A 21,986-nucleotide genomic window follows, 5' to 3' on the forward strand; every position below is an offset into this window, starting at 1 on the left:
TCTCAGTCATCATTAACTGGAAGAAACCTAGTCCAATCAAGACAGCCTAATGGAGCAAAAAATAGAACACAAATGCAGAATGTCTTCAATTTCCTAAAAAACAACACATTATTATCCATCACTGTAAATAGTGTATCACTGCATCACAGTACAAAAATATTTGCTCAGAGAACTAAAACTTGAGGAAAAGGCACAAATCCAATTTGAAAGAATTCAGGGTTAGGGAACATAGACTGTTATTCCCTTTTGATCTGTTACAGCATTTTAGTTTTAAAAGACCTTACTGATGGAGACGCAGGGCTTGAAACACGGAGGCAAAAAATACTTTAAATCCTGCTGCATATAAAAGGGACAGAGTGAGAGTTTACTTATGCTGTCATGTCACTCAATGCAAGTTAAACCACTCCTTGAAGAAATAATTCTTATTGTACAGTAGCTCAAGCGCTTGAAGTTGCACTATGTTTTGCTCACAGTTATATCACTCTTGATGTGCAAGTGTCATCAATCAGCAGTTCGTCCTACACAGAGCTGAGGACAGAGAGAACACTTTGACTCGTACTGTGACACAAGTCCTCTTTTGCTGAAGAATTCAGATATCACAGAATCAGAGATTAGCAGATGAGGAGCTAAAGGAGCTGTTCTATCATATGCACAAAACATTTTGGGAAAACTCCAGTGTATTTAATTATTTATTTCCTTAATTGCTCACACTTTTCAACTTTTATCTAGACTGCAGGTAAGACCAAACACCAGAGTGGAGGATATCAGGTATCAACATACTCAGTGCAGATTTAAATTAATTTTTCTCGTGTTGTTAAGCAGATGTTTATGTTCAATCAATAAATCTCAGTAAAGAAGTTTGGACTTTCTTGTTGCCAAGCAACATAACAGAAAAAGAATGATTAAAATGGAAAAATACATACTGAAGTTTACTTCTTTTTTGTTTACAATTAATGATATTAATTACAGTTGCAGAGATTTTTGTCAATAATAGCTTCTCCTAACTCAAGGCAGAGCAGCAGTTCCATAGAGCAATTAATCTTACCTTTTTTAAATACATTTCTTAGGGAGCCTTGAAGCCTTAGGAATCATAGTGTGAATGCCCAGTAGCTCCAGTCCTGAGAGATTAATTCTATTCTTTATATATAAAACTACTACTTACCAATTGTCTCCACATGATGCAGCTTTGTTTAATGACTGTGATATAGCAATGCTGCTTAGATTATCCTTATGATTATGAGCTTGAAAGACTTCTTGTCCTATTTCACGAATGTGTGTAGAAATGACTACAAAACACCCTTGTGAGAAACCAATCATAATATAGCCATCACCATACCTGTCACAAAAAACCACCAGTTTAGAAAAGAGATCTATTAATGCAATATGCAAAAAGCATTTTCTTTCAGACTGCTGGGGTACAGTCAATGCCTCCCAGTAACAGAAAAAATAAATTATGGGAATTTATATATATCATGTTGAACCTTATAATATAAAATAGGTTAAGGTCCCTAAAGGACAGAATCTTGCCTGTGCCCAGATGCCTTGTAAGTCATCTTTATTTTCTCCTGTTTTCTATCATGACACTTTATTTTCAGCAAGCTGCACACCTGGCAGTGATGCCAGGAGAAAGATTTCTGGTACCCTCATTGAAATAAGCATATAAGAAGATGGCAACTTTCATTTCAAGGTTCTGGCCTATGTGGTCCCATCAAAGCCATGTCAAAATAATAATGCCACTCACTGTGCCCTTAAGGGCACTGCAAACACAGTGGAAGTACAAAAGCAACAAATTTGTGAATATTCTGTTTACTTTTCATAGTATCAAGTAGAAATAATAAGGTTAAGGCACAAATAGTTACAGCATGTAAACATGAATTCAAACAATATCTCGTTAGCTCAATTGCAAGAAAACTCACTGCAAGGGAAACAGCCCAGGTAACACTTTTTACACATGGTCATAAACTAAGAAGCATACAGCTTTAGGTTTTTTTAGAACTGTAGTGTAAAAGGATGTCAATTCCATGTTGACTGAACAAGCATTAAAAGACATCCTGTAATGATTCAAAGATACAGAAATAGTACAACTACTTTTTTGGTACAGATCTGAAACTTCTAGCTTAGGTTTTCTAATAGGAACATTACCAATGGTATTGCACAATAAGAAGGCTAAAAGAACTTTGCACAGCTTTGCAAACCAACAAACTAGCTGAAGGACACAACTCCATCCCCAGTTCTTCCATCAGTTACTCATCCGCATAGAAAACACCCCATAAACCCATCAGTTTAATCTTCTGTCAAGACCGCAACATATTTTTGTTTAAAGCTGAGCATACCAACAGTGATTCTGTTGGAAGATACAGTGATATGCTGGAAGATATAGCCATTGAATCATCAAGCAGAACAGTTAAAAAATGTAGACTACCTTGTATTCAGAAAAGAATTACTGAAAAGTCTACAATACAGTCAAGAAAAATCCACTCTGAGCATGGGATAGATTAATTTATTTCCAGCATTTATCAGAAGTACTCGGAAAATACTCAAATTCTTAATATTAGAATAATTAATTAAGAAAGTTCTGCTCACCATTTGTAGCTTACAATATTGCCATAAGGCTGCTGAAATTTCAGATCAATTGGGTTATCAGGATCATTCAAATTAAAAAGGAAGAGAGTCTTCTTGCCAACCACTACACTGACCTGTCAAAGAATGAAAAGAAAAATTAACATGACAAGAATGGCATAACTTTAAAGTAAGACCCTATATTTTCACTAAAAGATGAGATCTAGGAAATTGAATAATCCTTAAGAATCCCATGGATCTGAATCTTCATCAACAGTAGAAGAGATTTTTGGGACATTTCCCTTCGTGAGCCAGTGGTTCACAAATCTAAATACAAGCTCAGCAGAACACACATCTCAAATTCAAGACTTTCTCCTACAGAAGTCAGCTCTATTTCCTCAGAAAAAAAGGCAGCAGCTCACATGGAGTTATCCTGTCAGATTATTCCCACTCAAACTACTGTATTTTGTAGTGACTTCTTACTGTGCTTTCCCTGGTTGGTACTCTTTCATCAGTCTTCATAACTGAGAACTGCATGTCACTGGGATCTGAGCTGATTGAGGTCTGCAGGAAAGAAATGCAGATTGAGAAATCAGTTAATCTAGCCCATACTGATGATAAATAATTGCATTATTCCTGCCACGTATTATTTTGCATAAGGACAGAGAGGGAAAGTTACTACTGCATTTAGTACCAAAATCAAGAAAATCATTGGAGAAGACATGACCTCATTTTGGGTCTTAATGACATGTTAGCATAAAATATACTGGAAAAAAAAAAGTTCCTGGTCCTTGAAAGCACAGGGATTCAAAAGGCACAAGCTCCCATAGGTTCCAGCTTTCTCAGAAACCAGGAGTGCATCCTAAAATCCAATGTCCATTATAAATACTACCTGTCTTATAGTATCCCCTTCCTGATTGCTTATAGTAATCATTTTGTCTTCACCTCCTAAAGCAAGGAGGTTTTCAATACTCCAACAGCCACAAGTAATCCTCTTAGTGTGTTTACCTGAAAAAGAAAAAAACCTATACAACACAAATCAAACACAACCACAAAAAAAAAAATCTGTGATGGAAATATACACCCTTCAGCCCCTCAAACACAGATTATTAGAATGTGAAACAACCTGTCAGAGCAAGAACCTTTTTTAAAAAAATCTGCTCTCAGATGGAAGTCTTTTGACTTGATATGAAACAGCACAGCCCTTGTTCTTCCATTTCTTTGCATCACATTTCTGGGGAATGTCTTAGCCTTTATGCCCAGAGGTATTCTAAGCAGGTAAGAAAGAGTAATTTAGCAAATGAACAACCACATAAATCCTTTGCAAGAAAGGTAACACAAGTCCCCCAGGAGGCAGTAAGGCAGTGTTAGGTATTTGTGTATATATAAGTGGGTGTGTATATATATATATAGATATAACTTAGTATTCTCTAAGTAGAAGGTGCAAGTTGAGTATAAGCACATTTTTTACCTGCATGTTCATATAGAGAACTGGAAAGGAAACTATGTATATTAGCAAAATTCCACTTTCACATGTGCCAGAGTAGTTTCAAACCAGTCCATACCAAGAACAGAAATCTTGCGAGAAGTCTGACGGTTATATATGAGTAAGTTTCCCTTTGTTGTTCCAACAGCAAGTAAAGCTCCAACTCGAGACCATAACAAGAAAGACATTGCATCCCTAAAACAAAGAAAAAATTTACTTTGTATAGTAGAGATTCCTTGCATGTGTTCACATATTAAAACATTTTGCATAATAAATTTTGCATTTGTCTTTAATTTCTATGAGTCATACAGACCAAGGAGAACTTCCAAATTAAGCAAATGTTCTCGACCAATATCAGAATTATCTAAGTATGCAGAAGATAGTAAAAGTAATAAAAACTGTATGAGGTAATGTAAAATGACTTGCACAAATAAAAATGGGTCTGCAAGCATCAAGAGTCTTTGATGGACTCACTGCTAATTTTCCAGTCACTTTTTGTATTGTTTTTTTTGTATTTCAATAGCTCCATGCATTTAGCCAACTCAAAAGTGAGTAGGTCTGGTTCTAGTCAATGTAATGAAGAAGTTAGATCTATTTGAACTTGAAGTTTCAGATAAAGCAAGACCCATGTGGTGTCTAATTAAGGCTATACAGATACTATACATCATGTTAAAAAACCAAGAGCCTTTTAAGCAAAAAAAACTATAAACTAGAATTTTTTAATTAGTGCGGTCCCTCCCATCTTTTTAAATTTCACTGTAGGCATGCAATAGAAATTTGAAATATTGACATGTGAAATGACTTCCAATATATTTGGTTTGCATATAAGGGTGCTTTTCTAATATCAAAAAGGGAAGGATATCAGAAAAGCCTCATTATCACACTGTTTATGTCTTGGTGCTTATTCTGCTTAAGCAATAACACTGTGACAAAGAAAACAGGACAGGGACTTACATTGATATATAATGTTCTAGCAAGACTGCCTCCAGTAAGCAATTTACCTCCAGTATTAGAGATAATGATCATGAAGGAACTGCAATTAACTGCAAACTCCATTCTGTTAAGTACCTTCTCTGTTCTTTTTTGCTTGCATACTGGTTACTCTTCTCCCCACAGTATTTGTTCACACATGAAAATGGTACAATATGGTCTGTCCATTCCCTGAATATAGTATGTCTATAACATACATCTTAACAAACATAGGACAGAGTGGTTTCCACTCTCTTTCCTACAGGAAGAATGTTTATACAGAATGCACGAGTTTAGTGGAATAGACTCAAAGAAGCCAGAAGTTTAATTGTTAAACCAAGCTTATCTATTAACCCAGTGCTTGATGGTTATGCAGACCCCAGAAGAGTTTAAAGTCTGTGGCCAAATTCAGAAAGGTAAGGTTTTGAACCTTAGATACCTACTTTCATCCTAAATTAGTCTACGTTGTAGCAATTTACTGTAGCATATTAGTTTAATTAGTACATATATTATGAGGACTCCAATAAAAAGATGATCTTGAAATATAGCCTCCACATCAACAAGTCACAGCAGTCCAAGATTTTAAATACCCATGTTAAAAAAAAATTTCTTACCTCATGCCACTATCTACTTGGCTTGTTTTGTTTGTGATTGCATCCCACAGAAATATGGTGCTAGATTTGTCTGTGATTATTGCTAAAGTATCTCCATCCTTATCCCAGTCCATAGCAACACAGTTACTGAGGAAAAGAAAAAAAAAATCACTAAGAATGTTAAAATGTATTTGTAAGTGTACAGAGACAGCCAGAACTATGCAACTGAGTCCCTATTTCTCCCTTCTCCTCCCCTGTAAACCCATAACAGATTGCAGATTTATCCTAGTTCTATAGCAACCCCACTCTTACTCAAATCTCATTGATGACAGGGGCTGAGAGGGAGGTCATAAAAGACACTGCTACCTATGTTCTAGTACTTGAAAGACTGTCATCTTGATTTTCAAGAGACACTGAAAGTCCTCTGCAAGGTTCTGGTTTGTTAAAGGCCATTCAGAGTTGGGATTATTTTTCTGGTAATACACCACTGATTCCACACAGCTTTCCTCACTTTGGAGAGTTTTCTGGAGAGAATGGCATTTATCATACATTGTGCAGAACACTGCACAGAGAGCTGGGCCACAGATATTACCAAGCAAAAGAGACTGACACAGCCAGACCATATTATGAATGGCACCTAACCCAAACAGCAAGATGTGATGGTCAGTGAAATACACAGGAGTCTGGTAAAGACAGGGAGAACTGCATCTCTTGGTTTGCTGCAAGTGGCAACTACCACGAACTACAAAGACTGGATTTCTAGACTTCTTGGGGAACTAAGTGATTCTGGCTCATATTTACCTATGACACAGGGCTATGTAAGTGACAATCTGGAAATTTAAGTTATACTCTTGACTAGAGGTTTCAGCCTTAAAGACCATGGGAGTTTTGCCTTGACTAAGGAGTTTATCTTAATCAAAATTAATCAGATAGCTAGAAATAAAATAAAAAATTTCCATGATGACTAAGAACAGTTAAAGTGATACGAAGAGATGAGCAGTACACAAATGTAACTACATGAGGTATTAATGGTGCCCAATAAAAATGTATTTATTGAGCAAACCAATATGACGACCCAATGTCACACCATTTTTCCTCAGGGAGGTTCCCCCTGGCTCATATCCAGCCTGTTCCTATGGTCTGACTGCCTTTTAAGAAGTTCAATATGTCTTCCAAAGTACACAAGTTTTAAAATTTAATCTGAAAAAAATCCAGTCTGTAAACTCCCATACCACTCTCTGATGTGAACCAAAGTGTGATAAGCTGGAAAAAAGAGAAGATTCACTTTATAAGTATCATCTTGACATAAAGCAACAATGCCAAAGTGTACATTTATGCCACCAATGCAAACAGAAGCACTAAACCAAAGAAGTATCTTTCCTCAGCAAAGCCATGATAATAAATTGTTAGAAAATCAACAGTAGCAAGAATGCAGGGATATATTTTACACAACCTCATTATGATCCTTCTTAATGTGATAGGTCTTTTTTTTTACATTTTAATTACATAATTTGTCTTCTCTGCCAGGTATGTTCACCAGAGGTAGTATATCATCCTACACATTTCTCACATTGTTTAAGTATATCACCAAAATGGAAGCATTTTTAAAGAAAACAACAAAGAAAATAATTTAAACCTATCTCAGTACCTACCCAGGTAGGCTGATTTCATTTCTCTTCTGACCATGACGATCAAAAATTTTCACAGAATGATCACCTCTAAAAAAGATTAATATATAGAATAATTCCTTTATATAAAGAATAATTTCTTTATCAGTAACTATGATGAACAAATGCAATAAATAGTTGCAGTCTTACCCTATCACAGCAAGAAAATTTCCTAAAGTTTTCTGCCAAGCAAACTGCACAGGAGAACCAGACCAAGCTTTTTCATACAGACTGAATACTTGCTGGGGAAAAAAAAAAAAAGGTAGGAAATTATACATCTTAAAATCGTAAGATATAAGAATACTACAACTGCCTAGCATGTTAGTAGCTGAGTACTGTAGAGGTAAAAAAACCCCACAAACAATCCAAACCCAACTTCTGTGTGATTCCAATGCACTGAAGTATAAAAATCCCACTTAAATGTCCACCAAATGCCTGTGAGGTTTGCTCAAGTCTGCCACAGGTTCTTCTCCCTTCTTTTAGGTCAGTGTAAACGGAGGCATTCTTCACACTGAATCTGCGTTCTGCTCACAAGAACAGCAAAAATACAACCACCACATGCCACACTCACAAACATCATCTGAGAGTGACGTTTGATTTTGAAAAATAATTTAAGGAGGAGGGGCACCAATATGATTTGAGGGATGAAGCACCTCTCCATCTATGAGGAAAGGCTGAGAGAACTGGGATTGCTCAGCCTCGAGAAGCGAAGGCTTTGGCGTGACCTAATTGTGGGCTTTCAGTACCTGAAGGAAACACAAGATAGACAGAGAGGGACTATTGTAAGGGCATGCAGCCACAGAAACGAGGGAGAATGGCTTCAAACTGAGAGAGTAGTTTTAGACTAGTTACTAAGCGACATTTGCTGTGATGGTGGAGAGGCACTGGTACAGGTTTCCCGCAGAAGTTGTGGACATCTCATCCGTGGAAGCGTACAAGGCCAGGCAGGATGGAGCCCTGAGCAAACTGGGCTAGCGGAATATGTCCTCGCCCATCGCAGAGGCGTTGCAACTAGATGACCTTTAAGCTTCCCTCTACCCGAAGTTTCTCCATGAGAAAGTAAACAAACACGGGAGTGCAGGCAAGCACACCAGGCCCCCCTGCCGCTTGCTGGCAGCCCTTCCCGCCGCGCCTCCCTCCCCTGCACAGGCCGCAAGCGCCACCGCCCGCTCGCTCCGCGGGGCGGGACCCGCGCCCACCGCCCGCCGCCGCCCGGGGCCGCGGCGCCCCGCGCCCGCCCAGACCCACCTTCATCGCGGCCGCCGCGGGCTGCCAGCGCCGGCACTGCGCATGCGCCGCCCGCCCACGGCGCCGCGGTTACCGCGGAGACGGAGCGGAGCGGGCCGGCCCCGGCCCCCAGCGGGAGGAGCTCTGCGTGAGGCCGCGGCCCCAGAGCGGGGTGCGGACACTTCCCAGAGGAAAAGGAGGGGTTTTAGATCGTAGGCACGCAGAACGCGTCTAAGCGAGGGAATAAAGGCACACACCCGCCAACAAAGCCTCTTGAGATCAGCTGTATTCCAACTGCAAAGCTTCATCACAAAGTGTAACCGATTTCTTTTAAAACAATAAATAGTTCGCCGAGAGCGTTAAAACACACGTTTAAAATTACAAATGTACAAAGGACTTTGGGTATCGGGCACTTCAATTTTTTTAAAAAAAAAAACAAACCCAAAACATTCAATGAGTTCACATTTTCCCGTTTTTCACGCGCGGTGCTGTTCGGAGAACATAAGGGACAAGGCACGTAAAAGCAAATACAAAAAGGCGTCTCCCGAGAACATTTAGACCCTTCAAAGCAATTCAGTTTAACAGCAAAGGACTCGAGAAAGGCAAATTATAAAGTATCTGAAAAAATTAGGTAACTGTTAAATAATTTGATACAGTCCTGCGAGGCACACATCACAACCCTGTAAGATGCTGAACATGCTTAAATGGTGGCAGCTGAGCATCTGGCAGGATTGGGCCCTTTACATTTTTAAATAACGTTACAGGAAAGACAGACAATTTCTTCATCTTATAAAATTATACTTCTTATAGTAGTGCAAAGCCTCATTTAAAAATTTAATTAGTCTAGATGTAATGGAATGCTTCAAAAATTCCAAAGTGCAAATATTAAACTTAAATTGGTTAATTGTTAATCACACTTTAGAATTCTTCCAATAACGCATACAAACAGCAAAGTAAATACAAGAACCAAAGCAGAGAAAAAGGTATGATGTTCTGCATCTTGCATAAGAACTTTGAAAATCCAAAAAGTACACTGGATGTCAAAAATATCTATCAGAAATTATTAAATAGTAGGTTTCTGTTAGCATAAGACAATATTTAAAATAAGGCTTTGGTTAAATAAAAAGTTTGCTAAACTAGGAATGATGATAAAAAGTGCAAAAGATTCACCAAATACACAACTTCATTTCCAAGGCAGGCATTACACCTGCCATTTACAATGGTTTGCATTGATTTGTTAGCCTGCCTTGTAGTTACTCAGATACCTAATTTGTGTTTATTACAGGCAAATTAAATCAATGGGGTCCAATCCTATAACTTGTTTCATCCAGGGATAGACCCAATTATATCAAAGTATATCCATTTAGAGCATCATTGCTCTGCATTTAGGACAATCAAGGCCCTGGAACCATAACATTTGATTATGATAGTGAGTTCACTCATTTTCTTAGCACTCCTAAACAGAAGTCCTCTATTGCCAACCGGCAGGTTGCAGCTGACTTTCTTACAAGCAGAATTCTTGTAACATATGCATAACAAAAGTTTTTAAGAAGTTCTTAAAAAGTGCTTAATATTGGTCCGTAAGAACATCATGTCAGCTTCAGACCAAACACTTTTCTGTGGTAGATATCCTGCACCTGGTGTTTATTGGTGCACTCGTAGCTTGCTTGAGGAAAAAGCAGTCCTCTGAGTCTACACAGGAGAATGTCACCTTCCCAGAGAAAATAATTCAGAGTTTTACAGTCACAACACATGCTCCAGCTCTCCCTAAGCACAGTGGTGCAACCTGTAAACAAACAAACAAACCATCTGTGAGATAAATGCAGTCAGCTTTAAGTAATTTTCCCCCCTAATTACATGGCTGCAGCAGAATGACAGTATCACCCATGCTCTGTTAACATGACATACAGATTCGTCCAAAATTGGATACAAACACAAAGAAAAGGTAAAGATATTTTATATAACAGAGTGAAGCACTCTGAAAACAATAGCAAGCCCTAAGGGCATCAAGAAATTCTTATTGATAATTTCAATTATTCAGTATTACAGGAAAAAGAAATCTTTGATTTAGTACAAACTGGATACCTGAGCTAGACAGTCAGACAATTGAGTAAAGGGTGGTAAAATAATGCATTTCTCAGAAACAGAAAATGCCTAAAATTATAGGGGGAACCTCTCCTTTTTACTTGATTATTTGATAAAATCCTGTTAAGAGTTCTTGAAATCAGAAAAATTTCACCAGTCTTTATTTGTTAATTGCAAACAGAATTGGCAAGACCCTTTTCTGCTGAGATTCTGCTGGACTTGAACAGAGGACAACTCCCCTCTAACAATCCCCTTTGCTTCCCCTTTAACCTTCGTAGTATTGCAATGTCTGTGAATAGCACACCAAGTGGTACAGAGACCATCCTGAAGACAAAAAAGGCTGTTTATGCCAACTCCCCTATTTCTTTTTTTCCCAGGAACAATAGACTTTTATAGAGCTGTCTGTGGTTCTGACAACCTTCACCTGAGAAAATTCCACTGCCTTCTGAGTTGTGTTAAGATAAAGAGGTGTCAGACTGCTGACATAATGAGAGAAGGAAGGTACACAAATATTTCCTAATCCCTCTGGGAAGGGTTTGAAACTATCCTATATACTGGGATTGTGGCATTCAGTGAGATATAGAGGGTCAGGGCTAACGAGACAAAGGTACACCTAGACATGTGAGATTCATTTAGATGCAATGGTGAGAAGCACAGTTTCTCTCCTCTGGTGAGAAACAGTTTCTGTCTTCTGATACACTTTTTTTTTTTTTCTTTAGCAGGACTAAGAATGCCATGGGTTATCATTACCAGTACCAGTGAATTCCCCAAGCTCTGATGATCCTCCTTGATGCCTTGTAAGACCTTGCAGCAGTATGAAATGGAGGGAAATGGACAGCTGAGTTTTTTGTGTTCCAGGGATTTTTATAAACAGCAGTTTAGTTCTCTTTTTGAATGAAGGATTTGGGGCTATTACCAGAATAACATATTCAGGTGGTTCAGAATTCAGTTCCCTAAATACTGGTGGTGTCTGATGCTATTACAGATGAGCTTGGACATTCATCCTGGTCTGCAGCTGGACTCCAGGAGGGCCTTGCTGTCCCATAGAGTCTGTGCTGTATCTGCCAACCTTTTGTGGATGTAGATGCTTTAGGGTATTTCAAATGGCATTAAACACCAAAGGACAGTCAGCTCAGGATATCCCTGTGTGTGCTCTTCCCACAGAGAGACACATTCCTGGAGCTATATAAAAGTAACCAAGCTCTGAACTGACGGTAATGGTTTCTGAGCATGAACTGTAGAATTATTTTTATTTTAAAGCTGCAAAAAGAAAAATGGGTAAAGGCTTTCTGAAACCTGCATACACTGTACATAGCATTCACCTCAGGAAGGGATTATTAATGAAAAAATGACCAAAACCTTGACAAAATAAATGTTGGGAGACATATTAGAGCTAAAACTAATCTACATTTATCAATTATCTTCAGAACAGGAAGTCATGTAAACAGAATCCTTTGTGACAGTTTGGGAAATGTGGCAATACATTTTATTAAAAGTAGCTGAAATTGTCAAAGAAAATAGCTATACTCTTGCAAAAGAAAGGAGGGCAGTTTATTGGAAATTAACAACTGTCTGTTCAAGAGAAGTCATCTCAAGATGGTACACAAAGGAAAAAAAGAGACTCACAGCAGACAAGTAAGAAACTGCTTTTTAGAGAAGGAATATTTGAATTCGCCTTGCAAAAGGAGGCACATTTAAAATAACAATATTAATAGTAGTGTATGATCTGATTAGAAGCTATACCTGTGTCCATTCATTTGTCTGGGGATCATAAGACTCCACGGTATTAAGGTATGTTTGACCATCATATCCTCCAACAGCGTACAACTTGTCACCAAGAAGACACACTCCCACTGCATCTCTGCTAATGCTCATAGAGGCCACAGCAGTCCACATATCTGTTTTGGGATCATACCTAAAAGATAATTTGTGTTATGCTCTAAAACTGTTACCAAAATTCAACAACAACAAAAAAATGTACTGAAATTGATGCTGTCAAGGTAGTAGAAAACAGGACAGTATAGTCAATTTCAAAGGACTTTCCCCCCTCAATTCCCCTCTCTTTGAAGATGTTTCTTTAGTCACCTGGTAACACAAGTCACTGCTAACCAGGTATCTACTTCATACTGCTTTCCAAATAGTCATACAGCCATATACACCTGCTCTTACTACATTTTGTATGTCTAAACATACCATGCAACAAACAGTTCTGCTGCTACACCACAGTAGAGCAAGTGCTTGCTTTAAGTATGGCAAAGCACAGGCTGGTAAAATTTGATTTGGTAATAAGATTACCATTATTAAGATTACCAATTTCAAAAAAATGGTTTGAGAAAATTATATGGGAAATGCAAAACTCTTAAGACAATTTACAACACTTTTGAAATCAGAAGTATCAGCACAGTAAAAGCAGATGGTTTAATGAAAAAAATTGTATGGTTCTACAACATTATCAACATTCTTTACAAGTCAAATTGAGAACTACATAGGAGACTCCATGCTCTGCTTATGGCAAGGAATATATTTTAATCTGACTACGAGACAATCTTTTTTAAGATTGCAGATGCTTACAGCAGAACTAATGTAATTACAGAGCTCTGAAGGGCTCTAAAAACTGTACAAAGAAAATAATTATTTGGCTAAGATCATACTTGCTAAAAACAAGTTGAAAGACAGTAGTCTTAATTTTTTGCATGAAGAGCATAGATACAAAGAGCTCTAACAATTTTATTTGCTGTCCTCTAGTCAAAGTATTACACAAATGCATGCAAGCATAACTGTAACATGAAAACACCACTTGAAGCACACATGCAAATAGAAGAGGGTGATTAGTAGGCTAAATGTAGAAATTACTTTTCCAATTATTTTATAATTTATAAGCAGTTGTATTTATCTGGGAATAGGAACTTCCATTGCAAAATATAATTTAGAAGTTTAGTATGGTTATAAAAGCCCGATTTTTAAAATTAATATTTCTTAATTATTTAATTTTTTAAAGGAACTAGTTCCATGAATTTGATGGTCTTCCATTTAAAAATCACTGAAAGAGCAAGGACAAAATTCATTAAAAGATGATTCCTATTTATTAAAGTCATGGGTTCTGTAACTTTGTTTCAGAAAATACAGATGTAGAAAAATACACAGACTAACTGCTTCTCTTGGGTTTCTGATTATCTGTATAGCCCTAAAGATCTGGTATTTGTTGTGAAGTAGCTTCCTATCTGCAAACCTTTCTGGGGTCTTTTCAGTGCAACTTCCACAGGTTAAGGGCTATGGGCCACACTGTATTTTCAGGTCTATGAGGATTCTGAAAGTTTGAAAACTACAGCTCTCTTGTGATGGATTTTTGTGGTGGTTTTTTTTGTTTGTTTTTTTTTTTTTTTAGAATATATGTCCAGGCATGAATAAATTTAGTAAAAGAAGAATATGGGCAATGAGGACTTACTCTAAGTGTTGGGAGGTAACAGGAAAGAAGAAAAGTTTTACAGCTGGTGGTGGGGGAGAAGGGAGAGAATTAAGGCATAATTCAGAAATACCTGAAATGCCAGTGAAGATTTAATACAGTGAATTATGAAGTATTTACTATATTTTTAAGTTATTTTATGGATCACATGTGCTTCTGAAATTTGTGATACAGTCATTCATTAATCACTTTACAGAAAGATATACCAAACTAGGAATGACTGAATTACATGCCAGTTTTCCAGTGTCATTAGGGGGTACAAGAAAGAATTAAATATATAAAGATCCACAAAACCTGACTGTTAACTCGTTTGAAAGTTATTATATGAATAGATTCAGACTTCTTGTGTGAAAGAAGATCTGCTCAATTTTTTAAAGCATTCAATTCCACATTGTTTCAATTATCAAACATAATTCATTCAATGGGATTGTTAAGATAAATTGCATTAAGAAGAATTTGCTTTAAATAATCTGTCCTGGTAACATTTTAAATCATAGTATGCCTACACAGCATATTTTTATATGTAAGTTTCCTCTGTTCATGCTAAAAATAACACACCTGTTTTACTGGGTTTCTACTTACAGCTCTTTCCATAAATCACTCGATAGACTAGCACTGTTAGAATCACATGGCAGGATATGTCTCCATCAGGATATTACCTTTCTACGCAGTCTGACAGCCTGGATGTTAAGTTGGATGCTGGAGCATCGTGGCCACCTATTGCATACAAGAACCCATTCCAGGTAGTTACACCTACACCACCTCTTCTTTTTGACATCTGAGCACAGAGAGTCCATTTGTTTGTATGAGGATCAAAACATTCTACTGACTTAAGACAAGAACTTCCATCTCGACCACCAACTGCATAAAGCCTACAAAGTAAAACAAAAAAACAAAAAGAGAAGAAAATAAATGTTGTCTGAATAAGACAGTTTCTAGTGAAACATGAAGGATTCAAAATTTGTTAAAAAGGGAAGTTTAGGAGTATTTCAACTTTCAGTAGACTGCTCTGTTGTGAAAAGTCAGGCAAGATTTTGCTCCAATCTTTTCCTATTATAACAATCAATGCATACAACAATAATTTACAGAAAATGGGATATCTTACACAGCATTTATATTCCAACCTATGCCTATAGCTAACAATTTCAAAATCACGTATGTGACTTGCAGGGTCAGTAGGACAAATTCAGTAGTGGATCTGTGCATGCACCATCTCTACCCTGCCTCATCTTAGGCATTTATGTACTTTTCTGGACCTGGGTTTTAGTTCATGACTAACAGCACTACCTTAAATCCCTCACACCCACTAGGTGGCCCAATTAGCTTAGTCCTAATAAAAAGGTTTCTAGTATTTGGTACAAAGGATTTCAATTATTTGCAAGGGCTGACTGAAATGAATGAAAAAAAATTGGTTTAGGAGGACTCAATTACAAATGAACCTTTAAAATGAATCAAATAATCAAACTTCATAAAGAGCTTATGAACAGAATTTATGAGCAATCTAGGCATAGCAGCAGGCATGCCCAGCACTATTATTTGGAAAAGTAGGAGCACAGAAGCCACTCTAAAAAGAAAGCAATGCATCAGAAGTAAAGCCCAGTCAGAAATCATCTCAAATTATTTCAGAGCCTAAGAAGGGCTAGATAATCAAACAAACATTAGATGCTGTAGATAATGATAGTGTGAATTTACAGTGGTTACTATGAAGCACTATTCAAGATGTTCTCAGTTTGGGTAATACTAGTGCTTGTTTTTTTTTAATATACTGACCAAGGAACTTAAATACAAACATCTTGTAAATATGGTTGATCTAGTCCTTCTCAGTAACAATTTTAATAAGCTTTAAAAAAAAAAAAAACCCATGGAAGTTTCTTCGTTTAGTAATACAACTTGTTTAAGGTAAGGAATGTACTGAAGGTTTCTGTAAAACTCCGTTGTAGTTTGTAGTTCCATGGAGTTCATGACTAAAACCAATCCTTTATGCAACATAACATTTATGAAGCTTCCAACTTTACCTTCCCTCAAAACATGGAGAGAGTTTTGATCATTTATGCAGTGATTTCACATTCTGGACACAGAGAAAGCCATATTAACTTCTCTATATGAAGGTTTTGATCCAATCACTGAAACCAACTGTTACCAAGTTACAGACAGACATTACAGGAAAGTGCAGAAGTTACTGCTCCTGCATCTGAAATGCTGCATGTGTCTTAAAAAGGTCAGCTGTAATGATTTTTTGTTGTTGCCTCCATTGACAGTTTAGGCAATGTTCTATAATAATAAGCAAATGTGAGGGTCTAATTCTGGTGCTTTTCATCACATCTGGGACCTGCTGCTGAATATATAGCAAGCTTAAGACCCAACTTAGGTATCTGAGACTGCAATTCCAAGGCAGCCAAGGCACTCTACTTGCTGGTTGTTCAAGTTCATCCCTCCTTCCTGTAGGCAGTGAGAATTTCCACTCAGACTTATTCCATATCTTAGAGAACCCTTTGTAGGCGCCTTTCAGCAGTACTAATTTGCCAGTGATTAGGCTTCCAAAATAATTTTTTTTTTTTACCTGACAGCATTCAAGTAGCTCAAGGGAGATGCACAGATAGTACATAAGTAGGAAGTGAAAATTTGTGGACAAGAGTGTAAATATTCTGCCACAACCACAATACTACTCAGTAAAGCAGTAGCTTTTGTTTGCTGTGTTACCCTAGCAAAACATGGCTTGCTCCTCTCTCCACTCCCAAAGCAGGGGCACTTCTTTAGTACTAATTGCATCTCTGACTGCGTATGTGCATACCCATACTTAATTAAGGGTGAAGCAAGAGACTGAATTCGTTAATTTAGCTTGAATTGCTAACTTAGCTTGGTTAATCATTGATTAGCCTTAGTATATTTAGTGCTGATGCAGTAAGTGCATTCATAATCAGCTGCTCAAAATCTGCATTTCTGTAGCTTCAAAAAACCACACTGTTTGTGGATCTGTGATTGTTAAAGTATTGAATGCAACCAGACTTACAGCACTGAACTGCTTATAAACAGAAATTAGGCCCAGCTGCACCCAGCCCCTCTGATCCCTGGGGACCAGCTGGAATACAAGGGGGATTATTTTCAGCCAAATTTCATACTGTAATGCAGCAGGTTCTTGGCACAAGAAAGATCTTGCCATACTGGAGCAAGTCCAGCTGATGGTCACTAGGATGATGAGGGCCCTAGTACACTTGACATACAGCTGAAATGCTGTGGAGAGGCTTGCTTGACCCATCACAGTATCTCTTCTGTGAATGAAGAAATTTGGCTCTTAATGCTACTAACTGGTATCTATCAAGAGAAATTATTAATAGTAATTTAAGATGGTCTTTTAATTACATTAAAATAATGAGATTTTAAATTTGAAAACAGAAACTCCTTCACATACTTTCCATTTAATATTGCTACACCAACAGTGCTCCTGGGAGTTGACATACTAGCTACGAAGTTCCACTGACGAGCCTGTGGATCCCATCTTTCTACTGTATTCAGGTAGCTCCAGCCATCATGTCCTCCTACGGCATACATGGGACCTTCTAATACAGCTACTCCTAAAATACAGATATGGAAACAATTAAGAGGAATAAAGATCAGACAATTAAAAGGAGTAAAGATCAGAATTTCTTAGTGACAATCCAGTGTGCACCGCAAAACTGAAAAGAAAAAAAAACCCATTCCTTTTGGTAGCTGATGCTACCAAATACAATCTTCAATATAATCTGAAGGAGAAAGAACATTGAATAAGCAGTTGGCAACTAAAAAAAATTTCCAGCCCCCTTTAAATTTATTTCTGAATGTTTTTTTGACCAGTCCTAAACCAGGTAACCTTTAAAAAATATGCAGTCAGCCTTTACAGAACTGTACATACCAAGACCGTGACGATGAGTGGACATTGGTGGCATTACACTCCAAGTTTTTGATCTAGGGTTGTAGCACTCCACAGTATTCAATGTTTTCAGTCCATCTCTGCCACCAACAACAAACAATTTATCATCTAGGACTGCAACTCCAAACTGTAATCTTCGTCCATTCATGTTTGCAACTGGAGTCCATGTGTTGGTACGAAGTTCGTATTTTTCAATGCTTGTAGCTCCTGAATGACAATATGTGCAAGTTATATATGGAAAAAGAAAAGTTCTGAAGCATTAGGGTAGTTTTCATTTTAGCAATATAATGATTCCCACAAGACACCATGATATCCTGCAGCATATTCTTATGTCTGTGTAGACAAATAGTCTTTTTTGACTTCCTCAGCAATTACCTGCCCCATTACAAGGGACAACTTTCTTGGTGCTTTTTAAGACAAAAAACAGGCTTTGTAACTGCTTTGCAGAGCAAGCCTTTAGAAATAGAAATATTAGGAATATAAACCAACCATGTGGAATGCAATTATATATTGAAATCAACTGTTCTGTAATATTAGACAAAAAAGCTGATGGTATGTAACATGAACTACCAAGAAACAGCTTTAAAACAACAAATTAAACAAAACACTTTCCCTGATGTAACTTTTCTAACTTACCAGATCCCTTCTAATTACCATTAAAAAGTATGGAATTTTCTATGAAAAAAATAATCCAAGTAGTTGTAACAGAACTATTTAACAATTAGTCAAAATATTTTTGTTTTGGCTTATTTTTTAAGCATATGTAGGTCACCCTTGTGGCCTTCCAGATCTTTTCCTCCTTTTCCAAATTACTGCCCCCTCAAGTAAATAAAGATTAGTTTGTATTCAATTGAACACTTCACTACTCAGTAATCAGCTATTCCTATGGTAATTTCAAATCAGAACTCTAGATTCCAGAATATTTACAGCAGTCTCAAAGATATATAGGCTTTTTTAACCTAATAAACAGTATACACTTTAGATGTTTCATGTTCTGTACTGCTGAGTCCTTGAATTTTAGATTTAACAGGTTGTAAAAAAATCTACCAAACATTTCTTTTGAAAAGAACCAAAACAGCTCATCAGCTAAACGTTACATAAGCCAATACCTTTTGTTGCATCCATTCCTCCAACTGCAAACAAAACGCCCACTGTAGATTTTCTAGGTTTGGTGCGAGGGCTTTGCAACATAGGTCGTCTCTCTGGCAACAGATGGTACTTCATTGCTTCCATAATGAGTTTTTGACATTCAATGTCATCCCTAAAGAGTGCGTTGTTCTCCATATCTGCCAAAAACTGTGAAAAAGAAAGCAAATCAAACAAGCTGTATTGCTATAAACCACATGAAAAATAAGATAATACCAAGATAATATTTTATACAAACGCTTTCACTACCTGATTTAAAATCTCTGTATTTTCAAAATGGTCATATAAAAAATTGACATCTATTTATGTCAAATAAATAGATAAATATTTAAAGAGGGAGGCCATCTGATCTTAATGGATTATTTAAGCTTCATGGTCCAAAGGAAGGAAACATAATCTCCTCAAGTTCCACTGCTGTGCAGGAATGTTCAAGAAAATGGAAACAGGTTCTGGGTATGTAAGTAAGTTCAATCTTATGCTTTTATTCCCAAATCTACCCAATGCAGAGGTCTGTAAAAGCCCTTTCAGCACATGCTGAATATTTTAATATATATTCTGTTCCTCACCCTGAGAGTGACCAAGATCACCGTGTATCACTTAATAAAAGCCCTTGTTAAAATTTTTACATCACGCTTGCAAGCAAATTTGGCAACTTTTAAATCTTAAAAATGAATTAAATAAAATTCAGCTAAAGACTACTAACAGGAGTTTTTAAGTTCAAAGATACTGGAGTGGTTTATACTCCATATTTATCAAACTGCAGGAAAAAAATTATTAGGTTGAGAGTCACATTCTAATTATGAGAAGTCTGGAAACTGGCATTTTTCTGAGCTGCACAATATGGCATGAATGACAGAGAAAAAATTAAGTGCTCCACTGGGATTTGGACATTTGTCAGAAAAAGAGAGAGAGAAAAAGGCAGATGCCTCTGAAAAGCCAAAATCCAAACACTTTGTGAATATTAGACATGCAAGTCCACAAACCAGAATGAGATGTCTTTATTGAGCTGTTGACAGCCAACCACTAATGGGTACAAAACTGCTGTGACATCAGTCACCAGAAGCACTAAAGGGACTTGCTGAGAAACAGATGTGCACAATATGGTTATATATAATAAGGCTGCCTTAGGGCTGCAAAGTGGCAAATATGATAACCATGTTTCCAGAAGGGCTACAACTAAGTACAGATGGCTAAACCTGAACACCTCAGTATCAGGCAAAATAACACAAAATATGACAGAAAACATAACTAACCAGCACAGAGAGAATAAAAAACCTTTTCAAAGCCCTTCATCAGTGATTTTCAGAAAACTGAGATTTCTGCAGCATTTCTCAAAGTGGTTGAAGTTCTCACTATTTAAAATAGCAAATGAAGTGTTTTCATGTAAATTAGTAGAGGGAACTGAATCTCATTCTTTACTTTCATACCTTCCATTGTTTCTTCTTTTGACCCAAAGGATCGCTTGTATCACTTCACAGGGACACTGTGATTATAAAATAATAAACTAAAAGCTGCCTTTTAATTGCCAGTGTGCAATGCTATAAAACTGCATATGGTTTAAAAATATATAAAAAAGAAATCAATTAATTCCTATTGTCCTAAATCAGACACTCTGAGAGCTGCATGCATGAAAAGTAGGGCTTGTACACAACATGACCAATTCAGACTTTCAATATATTTTTCTGATGGACAAGCAGCATATAGTATTTAAAGCAACACTATGTGTGAATGTGAGTTCTGCAAAAAGATGCAACCTACATTTCCTACAGTTTCTAACCCACTCAACCTATAAAGAATTTCTCACAGTACAGAGTCACAGTCTCTGAAAGCAACTTTATTTCATTTAAAAAGAAATGCAATCTAGGCTGCAGGCTCTTTAAACTAAAACTACTATAATTATTCCTCACTCAAAGAACTTAGAATGGGCTTACTAAAAGTACATTTTTTCCAAGTTTTATTATTTACATAGGTCCTTGTACTGAAAGTATTTCTAACAGCATTTACAAATGACACGTGAGCATGAAATAGTAACTGCAAATCTGATAAGGAAAAAGGTAGTGCAGACACTCTAGTATTAAGAATTTCTGTATAATAGGAATCTCAGCCATATTGTAATTCAGAAATTTCTAAATCATCTTTTTCATTATTTATCAGAGATGTAATATTTGCCACCTTACAGCTTAAGAGGCTGACAAATATTCATCTTTAGGAAAAAGAAATGTACAAATATTTAGGATACTACTTGCATAACCAGAGATGTCTACAAAGAGATGCATAAAACTAACCAATAAAACTAACAATTACTTACAATTTTTTTTTGCTTCCAGTGCTACAGTTTCACAGTATTTCCTGAAGATTTTTTTAAAGTGTATCTGCATCTCTGCTTGCAATGGTTTTGGTTTCAGCAAGTTGTTCAATTTTCTAATTTAATTTCTTTCCAATACCTTTAACTCATCAACCATAAAACGAAAAAGCTTTTAATTTTATTTGCTGTCAGATAGCCTAATGTCACATAATCATGAAGAAAAACATGATTCTGAAAACATTAAGACTGTTTTGGGCACTTCAAATAAGTTTAATCATCTACTAAATGTTTCCATATTAAAATCAAAGCTCTAACACTTTAATTCATTAAAGAAAGTAATAAATAAAAAGGTTTTCTTCTAAAACAAGAAAAATCTTATTTTAGAAATATAAATATATATTTGGAGATGAGATGAAAAATTAAAGATAAAATAAGTAAAATATAATTTTGCTTCTGTATTTCATCTTGATATTTTTCTAATCAGTGACTGAGTGTACATAATTTGATTTCAGTATATATTTCTGGGATAAATTCTGTACTTTCAGTTTCTAAAGATGTTTCAATTACAGCCAATTAAGT

The 21,986-nt window shown here is 36.7% G+C and overlaps 2 protein-coding genes and 1 long non-coding RNA gene across 6 annotated transcripts in view; 1 reads left to right on the plus strand and 2 right to left on the minus strand.

Annotated features, from left to right (window-relative positions):
* WDR19 (WD repeat domain 19) overlaps window positions 1–7,516 on the minus strand; it is a 37,072-nt gene extending 29,556 nt beyond the window's left edge. The window contains exons 1-8 of the mRNA XM_053940209.1: window positions 7,425–7,516; window positions 7,260–7,325; window positions 5,629–5,754; window positions 4,125–4,240; window positions 3,452–3,567; window positions 3,043–3,123; window positions 2,584–2,696; window positions 1,163–1,336 (exon numbers count right to left, since the gene is read on the minus strand). Of these exons, the coding sequence (XP_053796184.1) occupies window positions 1,163–1,336; window positions 2,584–2,696; window positions 3,043–3,123; window positions 3,452–3,567; window positions 4,125–4,240; window positions 5,629–5,741 (713 nt within the window). The 5' untranslated portion in view covers window positions 5,742–5,754; window positions 7,260–7,325; window positions 7,425–7,516. The remainder of the gene's footprint in view (window positions 1–1,162; window positions 1,337–2,583; window positions 2,697–3,042; window positions 3,124–3,451; window positions 3,568–4,124; window positions 4,241–5,628; window positions 5,755–7,259; window positions 7,326–7,424) is intronic.
* Window positions 7,517–8,733: 1,217 nt separating this feature from the next.
* LOC128787200 (uncharacterized) lies at window positions 8,734–14,722 on the plus strand. 2 transcript variants are annotated; one of them, XR_008430609.1, is made up of 4 exons: window positions 8,734–8,817; window positions 10,964–11,087; window positions 11,306–11,383; window positions 14,634–14,722. It is a non-coding gene; the product is annotated as an uncharacterized LOC128787200 (long non-coding RNA). The 2 variants fall into 2 exon arrangements; XR_008430608.1 differs by having other exon boundaries at window positions 11,309–11,383.
* KLHL5 (kelch like family member 5) overlaps window positions 8,770–21,986 on the minus strand; it is a 49,621-nt gene continuing 36,404 nt past the window's right edge. For all 3 annotated transcript variants that reach the window (XM_053941188.1, XM_053941189.1, XM_053941187.1), the window contains 6 exons: window positions 19,066–19,252; window positions 17,939–18,163; window positions 17,459–17,621; window positions 14,709–14,921; window positions 12,330–12,501; window positions 8,770–10,287 (listed from right to left, as the gene is read on the minus strand). In XM_053941188.1, the coding sequence (XP_053797163.1) occupies window positions 10,231–10,287; window positions 12,330–12,501; window positions 14,709–14,921; window positions 17,459–17,621; window positions 17,939–18,163; window positions 19,066–19,252 (1,017 nt within the window). In that variant the 3' untranslated portion in view covers window positions 8,770–10,230. The remainder of the gene's footprint in view (window positions 10,288–12,329; window positions 12,502–14,708; window positions 14,922–17,458; window positions 17,622–17,938; window positions 18,164–19,065; window positions 19,253–21,986) is intronic.

This window comes from Vidua chalybeata, chromosome 4 (genome assembly GCF_026979565.1).
Source record: "Vidua chalybeata isolate OUT-0048 chromosome 4, bVidCha1 merged haplotype, whole genome shotgun sequence".
Taxonomy (NCBI): Eukaryota; Metazoa; Chordata; class Aves; order Passeriformes; family Viduidae; genus Vidua; species Vidua chalybeata.